This window comes from Bos indicus, chromosome 4 (genome assembly GCF_029378745.1).
Source record: "Bos indicus isolate NIAB-ARS_2022 breed Sahiwal x Tharparkar chromosome 4, NIAB-ARS_B.indTharparkar_mat_pri_1.0, whole genome shotgun sequence".
Lineage (NCBI taxonomy): Eukaryota > Metazoa > Chordata > Mammalia > Artiodactyla > Bovidae > Bos > Bos indicus.
The window spans coordinates 56,388,136-56,406,181 of record NC_091763.1 but is presented as its reverse complement, the minus strand read 5'-3'; the positions used below and the strand labels follow the sequence as shown (position 1 = coordinate 56,406,181).

The following is an 18,046-nucleotide window of genomic DNA, read 5'->3' as shown; positions in this document are numbered from 1 at the left end:
GAATGAATCATGTATAAACCAGGCAAGTAATCGATTGCCAAGAAAGCTGCCTGAGAAAGGAAACTTAATCACAGTTCACCATTCAGTAGTTCTGAAAGTACAAATTTGTATCATGGAAATGAGGCCCCAGCCAACATTTTGGATTCTGCACAGCCTTCATATGACATTTGCAAAGGAGCTTAATATCATCTCATGAGTTGTAATCTGAGCAAGAAATCAAGCCATTTCTGCAGCCTCTAATCTACTACATGGTACAAGTCTTTTTGCCCCTTTTGTGTTCTTTTTTGATGCTATTATAAATTGAATTCTTGAATTTCCTTTTCAGAAAATTCATTGCTGGTATATAGAAGAAACACAACTGATTTTTGTATGTTGATTATGTGTCCTGCAACTTTGCTGAATTTGTTTATTAGTTCTAAGCAATGTTTTCTGTGTGAGTAACCTTTACAATATTCTACATTCAAGATTAGGTAATCTGCAAACATCACTTCTTTTCTTATTTGGATGCCATTTTTGTTTCTTGTTTGTTTCTGACCTAGTTTCTAGGACTTCCAGTATTATATTAAATATAAATGCCAAGAGTGGGCATCCTTAATTTGTTCCTCATCTTAGCGTGAAAGCATTCAGTTTTCACAATAATTATATATGATGTTCACTATGAGCTTTTTATATATGGCCTTTATTATGTTAAGGTAATCACCTTTTTTTAAAAAATAAGCTCCTTCTTTTTCTAGTTTATTGAGTGTTTTTATCATGAAAGGATGTTGAATTCTGTCAGTGCTTTTTTTCGTCTATTGAGATGGTCCTGTGATTCAGAGCTTTCGTTCTGTTAATGTGGTATATACCACACTGATTGATTTTCATATGCTTAATCATTCTTGCATCCCAAGGATAAATTCCATTCAGTTATAATGCGTGATCCTTTTAATGTCCTCTTGAATTTGGCTTGCTAGTATTTTGTTGGGAATTTTTGCATCTTTACACATTAAGGATATTAGCCTATAGTTTTCTTATAGTGTCTTTGTCTAGCTTTGGTATCAAAGTAATGCTGACCTCATAAAATGAGTTTGGAATGTTCCTTCCTCTTCAGTATGTGGAGAAGTTTGAAGATTGGCACTAATTCTTTAAGTGTTTTATAGAATTCTTCTGTGAAGCCAAAAGGAACACCTGAGCTTTTCTTTGTTTTTCCTTACCAATTCAATGTCCTTATAGTTATAGATTTTCTGCTTCTTTGTGATTCGGTTTTGGTACATTGTATGTTTCTAGGAATGTATTCATTTCTTCTAGGTTATCCAATTTGTTGGAGTATAATTATTCATGGTACCCTCGAATGATCCTTTGTATTTCTGTGTTATTAGTTATAGTATCTCCCTCTTTCATTCCTAATTTTGAGTTTATCTTTTCAAAACGCCAACTCTTAATTTTGTTGACTTTTTTCTATATTTTTTCCTATTCTCTTAATCTCTATTCTCTATTTCATTTATTTCATTATTTCACTCGTTTATTTCCCTTCTGTCCACTTGAAGCTTGGTTTGTTCTTCTTTGACTAGTTCCTTGAATTACAGTTTGTTAATGTGAGATCTTCCTTTTAACATACACGTTTACCAATATAAACTTCCCTGTAAATACTTGTTTTGCTGCATCCCACAAATATTTGTATCTTTTGTTTTCACTTTGTTAGGACTTGCTTTGTGACCTAGTACATTGTGTTGCTTCCCTAATTAAAGACTTTCAGGATCTACTCACAACTTTCAAATTAAATATAAATCTTTGGCTTGGCATTAAAGTTCATCAGCACGTGATCCACCTACTTTTACAGCCTTTTCTTAATGAGACTCGAGCACTAGTTGAACTATTTGGACTTTTAAACAACCTATGTGTACTTGCTGAAATTCTTTACCTTTGAATCCTCTGTGAAGACACCCCTTTATTTCTCCAGATTTATTTTTTCATCCCTATCCTTAGCCCTTGATGTATATGATCAACTTCACTTATAATTGTTGTATAGTTGTCTCATATTTTCTTCTAGACTAACAACTTCTTCACGGTAGGGGTTTTTACTAAAGATCTTTGTGTTTCTTCGAGTATCTAGAATATGCCTTATGCATAATAGGCATTCAATTTTTAAATGATAAGTTTAATCAAAATTTTTTATCTCAGGTAGCAAGACTTAGTGACTGAGTTAAAGTGAGCTGGCTTTACTTCTTTCTTAATTTTATCTGTCACAGTCACATTTAGGAACTCATCAGATAGCATATTTTTATTTAAGAAATGTTCAGTGTTAAAGATTGGGGTAAATAAATGCATTCGTAATCTCTCATTCTTTTGTATATTTTCTTTCAAACCTTGCAGTTGTGTTTGAATGTATGTACATGTATGCTTGTGTATGTGTGATAAATTGTTTGCAATTCATTGTGGATTAGGCTCTTTTCAGATAATATCAAACATGTTTGTCAGTATCTCTCCATTGTTTTCATAATTGCTAGTTAGCAAATTCATAGTGTTATGCGGCACAGATTTGCCATGTATTATGGAACAATTTCCATTTGCATGACATTTAGGTTGTTTCTATTACTTTACTTTATAGATGATGCTGTAATAAAGTTTTCATAGCTTTTTGCCTGTTAAATTAGCTCCTTAAATTTTCAAGTATGGATTTATTAGGTTTCAGGATTGAATGTGCTCTTAACTTTTTCATACCGGAGGACGGATCAGACCTTCCACCGGTATCGATGTGTATACTAATCCAGCGCAGCCTCATCAGCTGTCCCAGTGTGCTGCTGAGACTATGCGACAGTGCCAGTTTACATCCGTCCCCACACACGCTCCCACTCTTAGTAGGAGTTTAGTAAATTGATCTTTTAAATATTGGGCCTCATTAATTTACAAAATGAATGATTAGCCCCAGGGTAGTTAAATAAATATCTTAATTATACCCTTATTCTGAGCTTTATAGATTAATTATGGTTAAATCCTAGACCCCATCTTTGCAGTTTTCCAAATGGATCTGCAGGGGAGCCACTCGTAGAAATCAAAGAACTGACTTGTTTAGAAGTAGAAGGCCATTTTGTAGTGTAATTTTACTTTCAAGAATCTAGAAATCAATAAACCTTGGAGTTTAACTTTTTCAGAATAAAATCAACACATAACCAATGAATTGATTAGGCATTTAAATCCTCTGGAAAGACATGGTTTCTTCAGATCAAAAGCTTAGAAAACAAGCCTGAAAATATTGTCCAGGCTTGTTAAAATATGTAAGTAAACTATAATCAAAGACTTCCCAGGTGGCTAAGACAGTTCATAAACTGCCTGCAAATGTAGGAGACATGGGTTCAACCCCTGGGTCAGAAAGATTCCCTAGAGGAGGAAATAGCAACTCACCCCAGTATTCTTACCTGGACAGTAGCCTGGCAGGCTACAGTCCATGAGGTTGCAAAAGAGTTGAACACAGCTGAGTGAGTGAGCCCGCATGTAAGCTATAATCAAATAAATTACATTAATATCTATAAAGAAGAAATGTAAAGGAAATGTTTACATAGGAAACTAGGAGTTTATAGCATTTTCAGAATTAAAACAGCAAAAGCAAAAAAAAATACCCTACCTATCTCAATATTCCAGTTTTTATGTCCTTCTGGAACCAACACCCCCAAAAGATGTCCTTTTCATTATAGGGGACAGGAATGCAAAAGTAGGAAGTCAAGAAATACCTGGAGTAACAGGCAAATTTGGCCTTGGAGTACAGAATAAAGCAGGTCAAAGGCTAAAAAAGTTTTGCCAAGAGAAAGTGAAAGTGAAGTTGCTCAGTAGTGTTTAACTCTTTGCAACCCCGTGGACTGTAGCCCGCCAGGCTCCCCGATCCATGGGATTCTCCAGGCAAGAATACTGGAGTGGGTTGCCATTTCCTTCTCCAGGGGATCTTCCCGACCCAGGGATCAAACCCAGGTCTCCGCATTGCAGGCAGACGCTTTAACCTCTGAGCCTAGAGAATGCACTGGTAATAGTAAACACCCTCTTCCAACAACACAAGAGAAGACTCTACACAGGGACATCACCAGATGGTCAATACTGAAATCAGATTGATTATATTCTTTGCAGCCAAAGATGGAGAAGCTCTCTACAGTCAGCAAAAACAAGACCAGGAGCTGACTGTGGCTCAGATCATGAATGCCTTATTGCCAAATTCAGACTTAAATTGAAGAAAGTGGGGAAAACCACTAGACCATGCAGGTATGACCTATCAAATCCGTTCTGATTATACAGTGGAAGTGAGAAATAGATTTAAGGGATTAGATCTGATAGACAGTGCCTGAAGAACTATGGACGGAGGTTCATGACATTGTACAGGAGGCAGCAATCAAGACAGACCATCCCCAAGAAAAAGAACTGCAAAAAGGCAAAATGGTTGTCTGAGGAGGCCTTATAAATAGCTGCGAAAAGAAGAGAAGCGAAAGGCAAAGGTGAAAAGGAAAGATATACCCATTTGCATGCAGAGTTCCAAAGAATAGCAAGGACAGATAAGAAGGCCTTCCTCAGTGATCAATGCAAAGAAATATAGGAAAACAATAGAAAGGGAAAGACTAGAGATCTCTTCAAGAAAATTAGAGATACCAAGGGAACATTTCATGCAAAGATGGGTACAATAAAGGACAGAAATGGTATGGACCTAATAGAAGCAGAAGACATTAAGAAGAGGTGGCTAGAATACACAGAACTATACAAAAAAGATCTTCATGATCCAGATAATCACAATGGTGTGATCACTCACCTAGAACCAGACATCCTGGAATGCGAAATCAAGTGGGCCTTAGGAAGCATCACTATGAACAAAGCTAGTAGAGGTGATGGAATTCCAGTTGAGCTATTTCAAATCCTAAAAGATGATGCTGTGAAAGTGCTGCACTCAATATGCCAGCAAATTTGGAGAACTCACCAGTGGCCACAAGACCGGGAAAGGTCAGTTTTCATTCCAATCCCAAAGAAAGGCAATGCCAAAGAGTGCCCAAACTACCACACAATTGCACTCATCTCACACACTAATAAAGTAATGCTCAAAATTCTCCAAGCCAGGCTTCAACAGTACGTGAACCCTGAACTTCCAGAGGTTCCAGCTGGTTTTAGAAAAAAGCAGAGGAACCAGAGATCAAATTGCCAACATCTGCTGGATCATCGAAAAAACAAGAGAGTTCCAGATAAATATCTATTTCTGCTTTATTGACTATGCCAAAGCCTTTGACTGTGTGGATTACAATAAACTGTGGAAAATTCTGAAAGAGATGGGAATACCAGATCACCTGACGTGCCTCTAGAGAAACCTATATGCAGGTGAGGAAGCAACAGTTAGAACTGGACATGGAACAACAGACTGGTTCCAAATAGGAAAAGGAGGACGTCAAGGCTGTATATTGTCACCCTGCTTATTTAACTTATATACAGAGTACATCATGAGAAACACTGGGCTGGAAGAAGCACAAGCTGGAATCAAGGTTGCCGGGAGAAATATCAATAAGCTCAGATATGCAGATGACACCACCCTTATGGCAGAAAGTGAAGTAGAACTAAAAAGCCTCTTGATGAAAGTGAAAGAGGAGAGTGAAAAAGTTGGCTTAAAGCTCAACATTCAGAAAACTAAGATCATATCATCCGGTCCCATCACTTCATGGCAGATAGATGGGGAAACAATGGAAACAGTGACAGACTTTATTTTGGGGGGGCTCCAAAATCACTGCAGATGGTGACTGCAGCCATAAAATTAAAAGATGCTTACTCCTTGAAAGAAAAGTTACAACCAACCTAGATAGCATATTAAAAAGCAGAGACGTTACTTTGCCAACAAAGGTCCGTCAAAGTGGATGTGAGAGTTGAACTATAAAGAAAGCTGAGCGCCAAAGAATTGATGCTTTTAAACTGTGATGTTAGAGAAGACTATTGAGAGTCCCTTCAACTGCAAGGAGATCCAGCCCATCCATCCTAAATGAAATCAGTCCTGAATATTCATTGGAAGGACTGATGCTGAAGCGCCAATACTTTTACCACCTGATGTGAAGAACTGATTCATTGGAAAGGACCCTGATGCTGGGAAAGATTGAAGGTGGGAGGAGAAGGGGAAGACAGAAGATGAGATGGTTGGATGGCGTCACCGACTCAATGGACATGAGTTTGAGTAAACTCCGGGAGTTTGTGATGGACAGGGATGCCTGGCGTCCACATTCTGTAGGGTTGCAAAGAGTCAGACACAACTGAGCGACTCAACTGAACTGAACTGATCAATTAATTAGATGATCATATGAGAGTAGGAACTAAACTAATTTTATCTGGATTGAGTATATCACCAAATTACTGCTTTTCTTGTTTTGTTTTCAGTTTCACTAATAGTGTGGTGATACTGGAGCTTCCCTGGTGGCTGAGATAGTAAAGAAGCTGCCTGCAATGCAGGAGACCTGGGTTCAATCTCTGGGTCAGGAAAATCCCCTGGCGAAGGGCATGACTACTTAGAGTTTGCAAAAGCAGGTTGCGGGGATTTCTTAAAGGGGAAATGATATGTGGGATATACTGCAGGTCCTTACAAAGGAATGCTGGAAAAGTACTCAATTATTTTTTGACTTGGGCTTTTATTCTCTCATTAGACTTAAGGCCGACAGAAACTTCAGTCATCTTATTTTTTCTTCAAAGTACCAGCAGCCAACTGTTTGTTTGGCAGTAATGATATATTGTAAAGTCTAGGACTACCCCTCCTAGCACTTAGGTATGTTGTAAATTCGTGACTGCTTTATTCCCTGGATAGAACCTTGCCACTCAAAGTGTGGTTTATGGATGGATGAGTGGGCTGACATCATCTGGGAACTGAGACATGCAGGATTTTAAGCCTATCTGCCTCCTGGTTCTACTTTGTTAATTCATGTCCACCAAGAAGCACACACCAAGATGGGATTTGACATCTTAAGAGATGTGTTAGGGAAGACGCCAGAGGGAAAAAGGAGAAGTAGGTCTGACCTGTGTGAAGGAAAGAGCTAAGGGAGGATTGTGTAGGATCTAAGAGTTTAGCACAGTACTAAGCAATTTTCTGGCAAGCCAAGGGAGAGTCCTCCAGCCAGTGTTAGAACTAGTAAGGCAGAAGTTCCATCTCTCACAGGAATGAGTCTGCCTTACTATTTGTGCTGCCTCCAGTCATTTACTGAGAGCACTGTATGGAAAGCTCTGCTTCAGTGGAAGTGGAAGTGGGATTTCAGAGCAGAGCACTGAGGCCTTCTTTCAATTATGGTCATAGCAGCCAGAGATCTCATTGGCACGTTTCCCTGGCCATGACACCTTCTGAATCAGGTGCATCAACAAAATCTCCAGGTGATTATGTACACATTAAATTTTGAGAAGCACTATTCTAGAATAATAATTTGACACTTTGAGGATGTTAACCCAAAGTCAATAAAATTGTTTATGATCGGCATAGCATCTCCTCAAAAATGCAGTTCTTTGGGGATAGTATTTTTCACAGTTCATTTGAACAGAGTTGCTGTTCAAAGTGAGAACTAGAGCAGATAATTTGTTGTTAATTTGTAACAAATGTGTGAAGCCAATTTGGGGCCAAAGCAGAATTTCCAAGATGCTTTGCCTGCTTGCTGAAGGGAGCTAGATACAATTTACTTCCTCTGGCCTTTTAGAGTTTAAGGTTCTTGTAACAAAGAATTATATATTTCTGCTTCTGTTGTCTTTTTACCACTTGGTAAGATATAAATATGATTCTTATGGTGACTGCTGGAAATAAACTGTTTGGAAAATCTTATTGAGTTGCCTCTGCTGATACAGGGCTTAGTATTTCAGGGGCTCGCTTCAATCATACTAATTTACATAAACTACTTTTTTTTAACAATTTGCATTACTAATTTACATGAAAAATTAAGAGTACTTTTTAAATCCCTAATTAAAGATAAAATACTTTTACTACACTCAATAGTATTTTTGGTGATCTTGGTATTCAATGTAATTTTTATATCATTATTTATTAATTAGTAGTGGGCTGTTGCCCCAAGGGCCACAGCACTGAAGATCTAGCTATAAATAAAGTTGGACTACTCTCAATCTTGGGCAGAGAAAGTTCCTCTAAAGACAGACAGCCACAGGTGTTCCCTAAAATAGAATTTACCTAGAAACTGAGTTAAAGGTGTAAGAACCTCTGGTCCACTATCAGCAAACACTTGTCAGATGTAATCTATGTTTCAGGCACCGTATAATTACAACAGAGACCTGGAAATCAGTAAGACTTAGTCATCGACCTTGAAGAATTCACAGAGTACCCTAGTGGCAGAAATATACCTGAAAACAATTAATTACAGCAGAGATATTTGCTGTTGTTGAGCATGGAGAGATGGAGTAGGTCAAGCAGCTGGGGAGCTGGCAGGCACAAAGAATGGTACAAATGCATCACATGAGACACTAGCACTGTCTTTGTGCACCAGGCCTGTCGGGAGTATCTAAAATTCTGAGCAGATCACCTGAGCGATCCAAAACTTAACTTATTACCATCCCTCTCACAAAATAGGGCTTCCCTGGTGGCTCAACTGGTGAAGAATCCACCTGCAATGCGGGAGACCTGGGTTCCATCCCTGGGTTGGGAAGATCCCCTAGAGAAGGAAAAGGCTACCCACTCCAGTATTCTGGCCTGGAGAATTCCATGGACTGTATAGTCCATGGGGTCACAAAGAGTCGGACACGACTGAGCGACTTTCACTTTTCAGTAAATAAAAATCCTGCTTCTTTACATGTATTCATAGAATTGTGACTGGTACCCCTATTCATACAGCCTTTTCAGACAGAAACCTGAGAGGCTTCCTCATGTCCTTCTCCTTTACTCCCTGTGGCCAACATTACTCAGAACTCTCAGTTTAATCTTCAGAGCCTCCTCTCTGTTCCTCCCTTCTGAGCACTGCCAACACTGCTGCCTCAGACAAGCTCTTAAACTTGAACATCTGCAATAGTCTTCCCACTGGTTAGTCTCTCCCATCTTCAGACATGACCTCTTTCCAATCCATTCTCCCCATATCAGTTTAAAACAGGAGTGGCCCTTCTTCCTGCAGGAAAAGGCCTAAACGCCTTAAGGAGTTAGGTGTAGGTTGAGAGATCAAAAAAAGATCTTAATGACCCAGATAACCACAGTGGTGTGATCACTCACCTAGAGCCAGACATCCTGGAGTGTGAAATCAAATGGGCCTTAAGAAGCATCACTATGAACAAAGCTAGTGGAGGTGATGGAATTCCAGCTGGGCTATTTCAAATCCTAAAAGATGATGCTGTGCAAGTGCTGCCCTCAATATGCCAGCAAATTTGGAAAACTCACCAGTGGCCACAGGACTCGGGAAGGTCAGTTTTCATTCCAATCCCAAAGAAGGGCAATGCCAAGGAATGTTCAAACTGTTGCACAATTGCGCTTATTTCACGTGCTAGCAAGGTCATGCTCAAAATTCTTCAAGCTACTCTTCAACAGTATGTGAACCAAGAACTTCCAGATGTTCAAGCTGGATTTAGAAAAGGCAGGGGAACCAGAGATCAAATTGCCAACATCCATTGGATCATAGAAAAAGCCAACACATTAGAAAAGACCCTGATGCTGGGAAAGATAGAAGGCAGGAGCAGAAGGGGATGAGAGAGGATGAGATGATTGGGTGGCATCACCGACTCAATGGACATGAGTTTCAGCAAGCTCCAGGAGATGGTGAAGGACAGGGAAACCTAGACATGCTGCAGTCCATGGGGTCGCAGAGTCAGATGCAACAGAACAACATGGGTTGAGAGTGCTACTAATGCTTGAGAGCCAAACTGCTTGGATTCAAATCCTGGCTCTACCACTTACTAGCTGTCTAGGGCAAGTCACTTAGCCTCTCAGTGACTAAGTTTCCTCAACTGTAGTATAGATGTAGAAACTGACTCTCTGTCATAGGATTATTGAGGGGGTTAATTGACTCAATACTGTACCTGTAAAGTGCTTAACAGTGCCTGGCACAAAGTCAATACACTGCTTGATGGTGGGTACTCATGGTAGGGTAATAGTACACAGAGTATGTGCCAGGTAAATAAAGATGACCAGTACTCCCCTTGTCTTCCAGAGACTAACAATCTGAAGGCAAACAAATTAGGTCTTATGATCAATGCTGTCAGAATTTGAGCACAATGCTAAATGATCAGGGAATAAGAAATTTATTAACTCTTGTAATCTAAAATTGTTCTGTTAAAATTTTTTTGTTTTCTGGATACATAGTAAGTCAACTTCCCAAATACAACTTCAGTTCAGTTCAATTCAGTCGCTCAGTCGTGTCCAACTCTTTGCGACCCTGTGAATCGCAGCCTCCCTATTCATCACCAACTCCCGGAGTTCACTCAAACTCATGTCCATAGAGCCAGTGATGCCATCCAGCCATCTCATCCTCTGTCGTCCCCTTCTCCTCCTGCCCCCAGTCCCTCCCAGGATCAGAGTCTTTTCCAATGAGTCAACTCTTCACATGAGGTGGCCAAAGTACTGGAGTTTCAGCTTTAGCATCATTCCTTCCAAAGAACACCCAGGACTGATCTTCTTTAGAATGGAGTGTCTCTCAAACCACACGTTCCTCATACATAAAATTTGAAGACTCATGATTTTGTTCCTGTATACACTTACAGTGACAATAAGCAATTGGTTCTAGTACGTGTGAACATTTAGGTCCAATAGTTTGAAAAAAAGAGAAACTGGCATTGAACGCATATGCAAAAGGGAAGACACATGATCCACAGACGAATAGTAGAGAGTTTGCAGTAAAGCCTCAGGAAATAATAACAGTGGTAGAGGTAACTACCACTGTAGTTATCTGTAGTTAACTGTAGAGATGACTGGTTGAAAAAGACCCTGATGCTGGGAAAGCCTGAAGGCAGAAGGAGAAGGGAACGACAGAGGATGAGATGGTCGGATAGCATCACCTACTCGAGGGACATGAGTTTGAGCAAGCTCTGGGAGTTGGTGATGGACAGGGAAACCTGGCATGCTGCAGCCATGGGGCCGTGAAGAGTCGGACTGGACTGAGCAACCGAACTGAACTGAGTGATAACTGTACCCACTAGTTTTTGAAGTATGTGGGCTGCTGAGGTTTGAGAGTTGCTGGTGGAGGTGATATGAGGGAGATTGCAGGACACTGGCAGAATATATGTAAATTCAGTATGTCTTATAAATACATATGAATTCAAAACTGAACACAGAGTTTAAAGAAGAAATACAGATTGAGGAATTGCCTTTTGATGTTGGAGGCAGAAGAATATACTGTTTGAATTTGGGTTCAAATTACTAGTTCAGTTCAGTTGCTCAGTCGTGTCTTACTCTTTGCGACCACATGGACTGTGGCACGCCAGGCATCCCTGTCCCTCACAAACTCCTGGAGTTTACTCAAACTCATGTCCATTGAGTCGGTGATGCCATCCAACCATCTAATCCTCTGTCGTCCCCTTCTCCTCCTGCCTTCAATCTTTCCCAGGATCAGGGTCTTTTCCAGTGAGTCAGCTCTTCACATCAGGCGGCCAAAGTATTGGAGTTTCAGCTTCAATATCAGTCCTTCCAGTGAACACTCAGGACTGATCTTTAGGATGTATTGGTGGGATCTCCTTGCAGTCCAACGGACTCTCAAGAGTCTTCTTCAACACCACGGTTCAAAAGCACCAATTCTTCGGCACTCAGCTTTCTTTATAGTCCAACTCTCACATCCATACGTAACTACTGGAAAAACCATAGCTTTGACTAGACGGACCTTTGTTGGCAAAGTAATGTCTCTGCTTTTTAATATGCTGTCTAGGTTGGTCATAGCTTTCCTTCCAAAAAACAAGCGTCTTTTAATTTCATGGCTGCAGTCACCATCTGCAGTGTTTTTGGAGCCCCCAAAAATAAAGTCTGCCACTGTTTCCATTGTTTCCCCATCTATTTGCCATGAAGTGATGGGACTGGATGCCATGATCTTAGTTTTCTGAATTTTGAGCTTTAAGCCAACTTTTTCACTCTCCTCTTTCACTTTCATCAAGAGGTTCTTCAGTTCTTTGCCTTCTCCCATAAGGATGGTGTCATCAGCGTATCTGAGGTTATTGGTATTTCTCCAGCAATCTTGATTCCAGCTTGTGCTTCATCCAGCCCAGTGTTTCTCATGATGTACTCTGCGTATAAGTTAAATAAGCACAGTGACCATATACAGCCTTGACGTACTCCTTTTCCTATTTGGAACCAGTGTGTTGTTCCATGTCCAGTTCTAACTGTGCTTCCTGACCTGCATACAGATTTCTCAAGACGCAGGTCAGATGGTCTGGTATTCCCATCTCTTCAAGAATTTTCCACAGTTTATTGTGATCCACACAGTTAAAGGTTTTGGCACAATCAATAAAACGGAAGTAGATGTTTTTTCTGGAACTCTCTTGCTTTTTTGCTGATGCAGCAGATGATGGCAATTTGATTTCTGGTTCCTCTGCTTTTTTAAAACCAGCTTGAACATCTGAAAGTTCATGGTTCACATTATTGCTGAAGCCTGACTTGGAGAATTTTGAGCATTACTTTACTAGCATCTGAGATGAGTGCAATTGTGAGGTAGTTTGAGCATTCTTTGGCATTGCCTTTCTTTGGAATTGGAATGAAAACTGACCTTTCCCAGTCCTGTGGCCACTGGTGAGTTTTCCAAATTTGCTGGCATATTGAGGGCAGCACTTGCACAGCATCATCTTTTAGGATTTGAAATAGCCCAGCTGGAATTCCATCACCTCCACTAGCTTTGTTCATAGTGATGCTTCTTAAGGCCCATTTGATTTCACACTCCAGGATGTCTGGCTCTAGGTGAGTGATCACACCACTGTGGTTATCTGGGTCATTAAGATCTTTTTTTGATCTCTCAACCTACACCTAACTCCTTAAGGCGTTTAGGCCTTTTCCTGCAGGAAGAAGGGCCACTCCTGTTTTAAACTGATATGGGGAGAATGGATTGGAAAGAGGTCATGTCTGAAGATGGGAGAGACTAACCAGTGGGAAGACTATTGCAGATGTTCAAGTTTAAGAGCTTGTCTGAGGCAGCAGTGTTGGCAGTGCTCAGAAGGGAGGAACAGAGAGGAGGCTCTGAAGATTAAACTGAGAGTTCTGAGTAATGTTGGCCACAGGGAGTAAAGGAGAAGGACATGAGGAAGCCTCTCAGGTTTCTGTCTGAAAAGGCTGTATGAATAGGGGTACCAGTTACAGTTCTATGAATACATGTAAAGAATGCATGTACTGTTCTTCTGTGTATTCTTGCCACCTCTTCTTAATATCTTGTGCTTCTGTTGGGTCCATACTATTTCTGTCCTTGATTGTGCCCATGTTTGCATGAAATGTTCCCTGGTATCTCTAGTTTTCTTGAAGAGATCTCTAGTCTTTCCCATTCTGTTGTTTTTCTCTATTTCTTTGCACTGATCACTGAGGAAGGCTTTCTTATCTCTCCTTGCTATTCTTTGGAACTCTGCATTCAAATGGGTATATCTTTCCTTTTCTCCTTTGCTTTTCACTTGTCTTCTTTTCATAGCTATTTGTAAGGCTTAGGCCATTTACTAACACTGTGATTTGGGGAAATTATTTAATTTTTTAAGTCTCAGTTCTCATCTGAGAGATGGGGGTTGTGATAGTACTAATCCAACAAGGAAGTTAGGATTGTGAAAGTTCTCTAAACACTTTGCTGGTAATTTACAAATAGCAAACATCTAGTAAGGTTAGTTCTTGCTGTTGATGGTGATTATTAATATATTGTTTCTTTGCTTCCGTTAAGATAAGTGAATTTACAGATATTTCAGTCAAATTTAGGAGAAGAGCATCTTCCTAGATGGCAGGTTATTGTCTACTTAGAATATGCTGCCTTTTGTTATCTTATTCTAGGGAACGTAAAATATTGTAGAGTTTCATAAGCATATCCCTGTCTCTTTCCTCACCTATTTTTCACGTGCAGGTTTAAGTTCCTACAGAATTTAACATGTAACTGAAAAATATATCCTACAACTAAAGAGCTATAGAATTCCAGAAATCCTTGATTTCATTACCTAATTTATGAATGTAATAATTGGTAACATGCCAGTTTTACTAATAATGCTTTTAAAGTGCTGAAACATTTTTCATATTCTCCCTATTGTCATATGTACCCTGTTTTCTCTTTCTTGATATTTAATAATTTTATGTAACTAAAATAAACAGTTTGATTTAGCATCCTCTATTATGAGTGATGTGTTAGAGGACATTCCTTACGGGGCACTTTCCTGAAGCTCACTTAAACTCCTCTGTCCCATGCTCCCATAAGCGCTGTACATTCCCTACTTCCCTCCCTCCCTGCCTCCTCTTCTCTCTCCCTCCCTAGCTCCCCATCTCTCTCTTTCCCCCCTTCTCTCTCTATCCCTCTCTCTCTCTATCCTTTTAACTTTTCTGCCCTTTAGCCTTGATGGTAAGAATAGTATCATGCAGCATCAAACAGGAAACGGCCAGCACTCAGTAGATATTCAGCTAGGTTTTGCTGAGTGAGTGAATGAATGCTGCCCTCTTGCATCATTTATCCAGTTCTGAGACCGGGGTCAGCAGTGTACCAGTAACTGATCAGTTAGTTATTCATTTAAAAAGGCATTTAGGAATAAGGTAAAGTAAAATAAAAAATAAATAAAATTTAACATAGAATTAAATAGTAACCTAATTCCAGAGACTGCCATCTGTGAAACAGCTGTCTTTCTAAAGTCTAAAGCTGTCTTTCTAAAGCCCTTCTTCAGATGCCAAATGCCTTCCACTAGTTACCTGGTTGCTAACTACTCAGTAGTGTGCCTACAGTGACAGGTTCAGTCTAGAAGACTGAAGAGAAATCGTGATAAAACTGTCTCTAATTCAAGGCCCTTAATTCAGAGCTGTAGATCTTAAACACCTCAACTCTTAAAGATTCTGTAGGTGATGTTAGGGAAAGGAATAATGTAGACATGAAAAAGGTTCATCATGTATGTCTAGTGACTGACATTCATCTCTTTGTTCACAAGAACTTGAGTTATGATATACAACTGTGTAGTAAGCAAATGATAGACATAAATCAAATCACAAATTGCCACCTGGGCCACCCAGCACATGCTGTGTCAACCCAATGTGAGACTTACCTTCTTCTCACATGACAGATAATCAGAGACAGGAAAAAGTTTGCAGGTGCAACAGGAAGCAGCTGAAGAGATTGTCCTGGCATCACCTGAAGCCTCAGTATATACCATTTACCTTCCAGTGTCATGACTCTCGGCCATAGGTCACATTTGAGACTTAGAACCTTAACCCAACGTGCTGCAGCCTCCCTCTCAAGTCCCCCTAGAGTTGCTGCCATTGGCCAGTGTCCAAGAATGAGGTTGCACAGCTGTCCTGACAAATGAGTTTCCCCCATTCAAGCCAGCAAATGGGGAGTTTGAGCTGCTTTGTAATACTCCTTGCCTCTGGGTTGCAGAAGCTATTTAACATGTAATAAAGTATCTTGCTCTCTGTTTTTGTGTATTTTCTTTTAGATATTATGTAAACATCTTTAGGATCCTTTTAATGCAGGAGGCGAGAAATCATCCATCTAAAGGGAGTTGATTTCAGCTTTTTTCTTCTTTCTTTTTGTCTCTCCCAGACACTAAGGATTATATCCTGGAGCCGCTTTCTCTGCCAGAAAGTCCAGGTGGCACCACCAGCTTAGAAGGTTCTCCATCTGTGCCTTGTATTTTCTGTGAAGAACATTTTCCTGTGGTTGAACAAGACAAACTTCTGAAACACATGATTATTGAACATAAGATTGTCATAGCTGATGTCAAGTTGGTTGCTGATTTCCGAAGGTAAATTTTGTTTTCATCCATAGAAGAATTAGGTTTACTAACTTAATTATTTCTGTAGAAATATGAAAATTCATACTCTTTTTCAGGTTTCAACTTAGCCTTTTTTCAACTTTGAGCTTATTTGCATTCTTGAGCAAGTTGTATTTGAAAATGTTACATACTGTTGTATTTCTACAAATTCTGGAAGCAGATCAACTTTCTAAAGAGTTGATAATACTCCCTTTACCACATCTCATGAAATTTTTTGCATTGTTGGTCTCTATCAGATTGATGTCCTTTTTATATTTCAGGATACACACATTCTCCAGCTAAGTGAGTTCTTCCCGACAGCCCAGAATAAACTTGGTTAAAAAAAAAAAAAAAAAAATTTTTTTTTTTAAGCCACCCAAAGGGAGGTTTGGGGGAAAGGGGATCTTGAATCTTAAGTGTTATGATAAAGTTGAAAATCAGAAAAAGACTGAGTCTTTCAACAACCCAGAGGGGTATAAGGGGTATAAAAGGAGACAGCAGCTAAGATCAGTGACTGAGGTGCTTAGAGGAAGAGGGTGAGGAAGATGAAGAGAAGATAGGTGTGAGTGGTTGAGTAACTGCCAACACTGGACATGGTGAGAAATGTAGGAACCTAACCTGCATAGCTGGATCCTGAAGTGAGCTAGACTCGCTAATTCTAGACCGATTCTCAGAAGTGATTGTCTAAGAGACATGCCTTCTCTGAAGCAGGTATAATGGAGTAGTTATGTGTAGGTCATTATTAGTTGAAAACACCTTGCAAACAATATGGTGGTAGTTAACTAGCTTAGTATAGTTACTGAAAGCACACATTTTGATGTATCTGGTAAAGTCCCATTTTGAGATGTTCTGCATCTCAAACATTAGAATAGCCTAATTCTATTAGAATTAGGCTACAGAGCATTAGAGTAACCCAGATATTGTAATATCCTTGCATCTAAATTCTGTATCTGCCAGACCACATTATTCTTAGCAAGCGACTTCTTTCTTAGGATGGGTTTTGCAAACAGCAAGCTGTATTATTAAGAGTGGACTGTGAAACCCAGCAGGCCTAGGATTGAATGCAGACTCAGTGACTTTCTTACCATATAACTCCCAGCAAGCTTCTTACTTCTCTAAGCATCAGTTTTCTTATCTATAAAATGGGGGTAACACCAGCCCTCATAAGATTGTTGAGCTTTGTATAAAAACAAGATACGTGTAGCACCAACTAGCATCTGATATCCTTCATACCCAATAAATAGTAGCCAACTTTTTAAGTGTATTTTGATTACAAAAGATATATTTGAAGTCTTAGTTTTCTGCAACTAGAGCTTAAGTTTTCAATAGGCATTTGTTGCTGACCTGAAGATCTAATTATGGTTTGTAAAATTTGTTTTGAGAAATTTTCATTTCAGATTCTAAACTTCTAGAGTAGCAGTTTGTTTTTTAAGGACAAATAACCACAGTGCCCACAGGGGTAATATTAGCTATTCTGTAGCCCTTTTGTCCTTCTCAACTGCATAGCACCTATTCAGAATGTCTGCTGTGTGCCTCCTGTGTGGTGGCTGCTTTTATCCGCTTAGCGTTGCCACTCAGCATTTGAGTAGACTTGGGGCTGTATGCTTAGGGGGCATAGAAAGTTATATGAACAATATATGTCACCAACTCCTAGAATGAGCTTTTTTTTTTTTTTTTTTTTGGCCACACCATGAAATACTTGTGGGAATCTTAGTTCCCTGACTAGAGGTCAAACCTGGGCCCCCTGCAGTGGGAGCATACAGTCCTAACCACTAAACCAGCAAGGAATTTCCTAGAATAAGCTGATTTTTACAAGCTTTTACAGTGGAAAAACAGAGCTTCTCATTCTCCTCCATTGTTCTTTGCTTTCAATTAAAATATTTGTATGTGTATGTATGTATGTATATACGTGTGTGTGTGTATGTGTGTGTGTGTGTGTGTTGGGAGTTTTCTCTTACATGATACAAAGTTGCTGCTGCTGCTAAGTCGCTTCAGTCGTGTCCGACTCTGTGCGACCCCAGAGACAGCAGCCCACCAGGCTTCCCCGTCCCTGGGATTCTCCAGGCAGGAACACTGGAGTGGGTTGCCATTTCCTTCTCCAGTGCATAAAAGTGAAAAGTGAAAGTGAAGTTGCTCAGTCGTGTCCGACTCTAGCGACCCCATGGACTACAGCCCACATGTAGTCAGATCTGTTGATTTTGTTTTAGACACT

At 39.8% G+C, this 18,046-nt stretch overlaps 1 protein-coding gene across 2 annotated transcripts in view; it reads left to right on the top strand.

Annotated features, from left to right (window-relative positions):
* Window positions 1-18,046, top strand: part of ZNF277 (zinc finger protein 277) — a 134,992-nt gene that overhangs the window by 58,295 nt on the left and 58,651 nt on the right. For both annotated transcript variants that reach the window (XM_070787256.1, XM_070787257.1), the window contains exon 2: window positions 15,624-15,825. In XM_070787256.1, coding sequence (XP_070643357.1) covers window positions 15,767-15,825 — 59 coding nt within the window. In that variant the 5' untranslated portion in view covers window positions 15,624-15,766. The remainder of the gene's footprint in view (window positions 1-15,623; window positions 15,826-18,046) is intronic.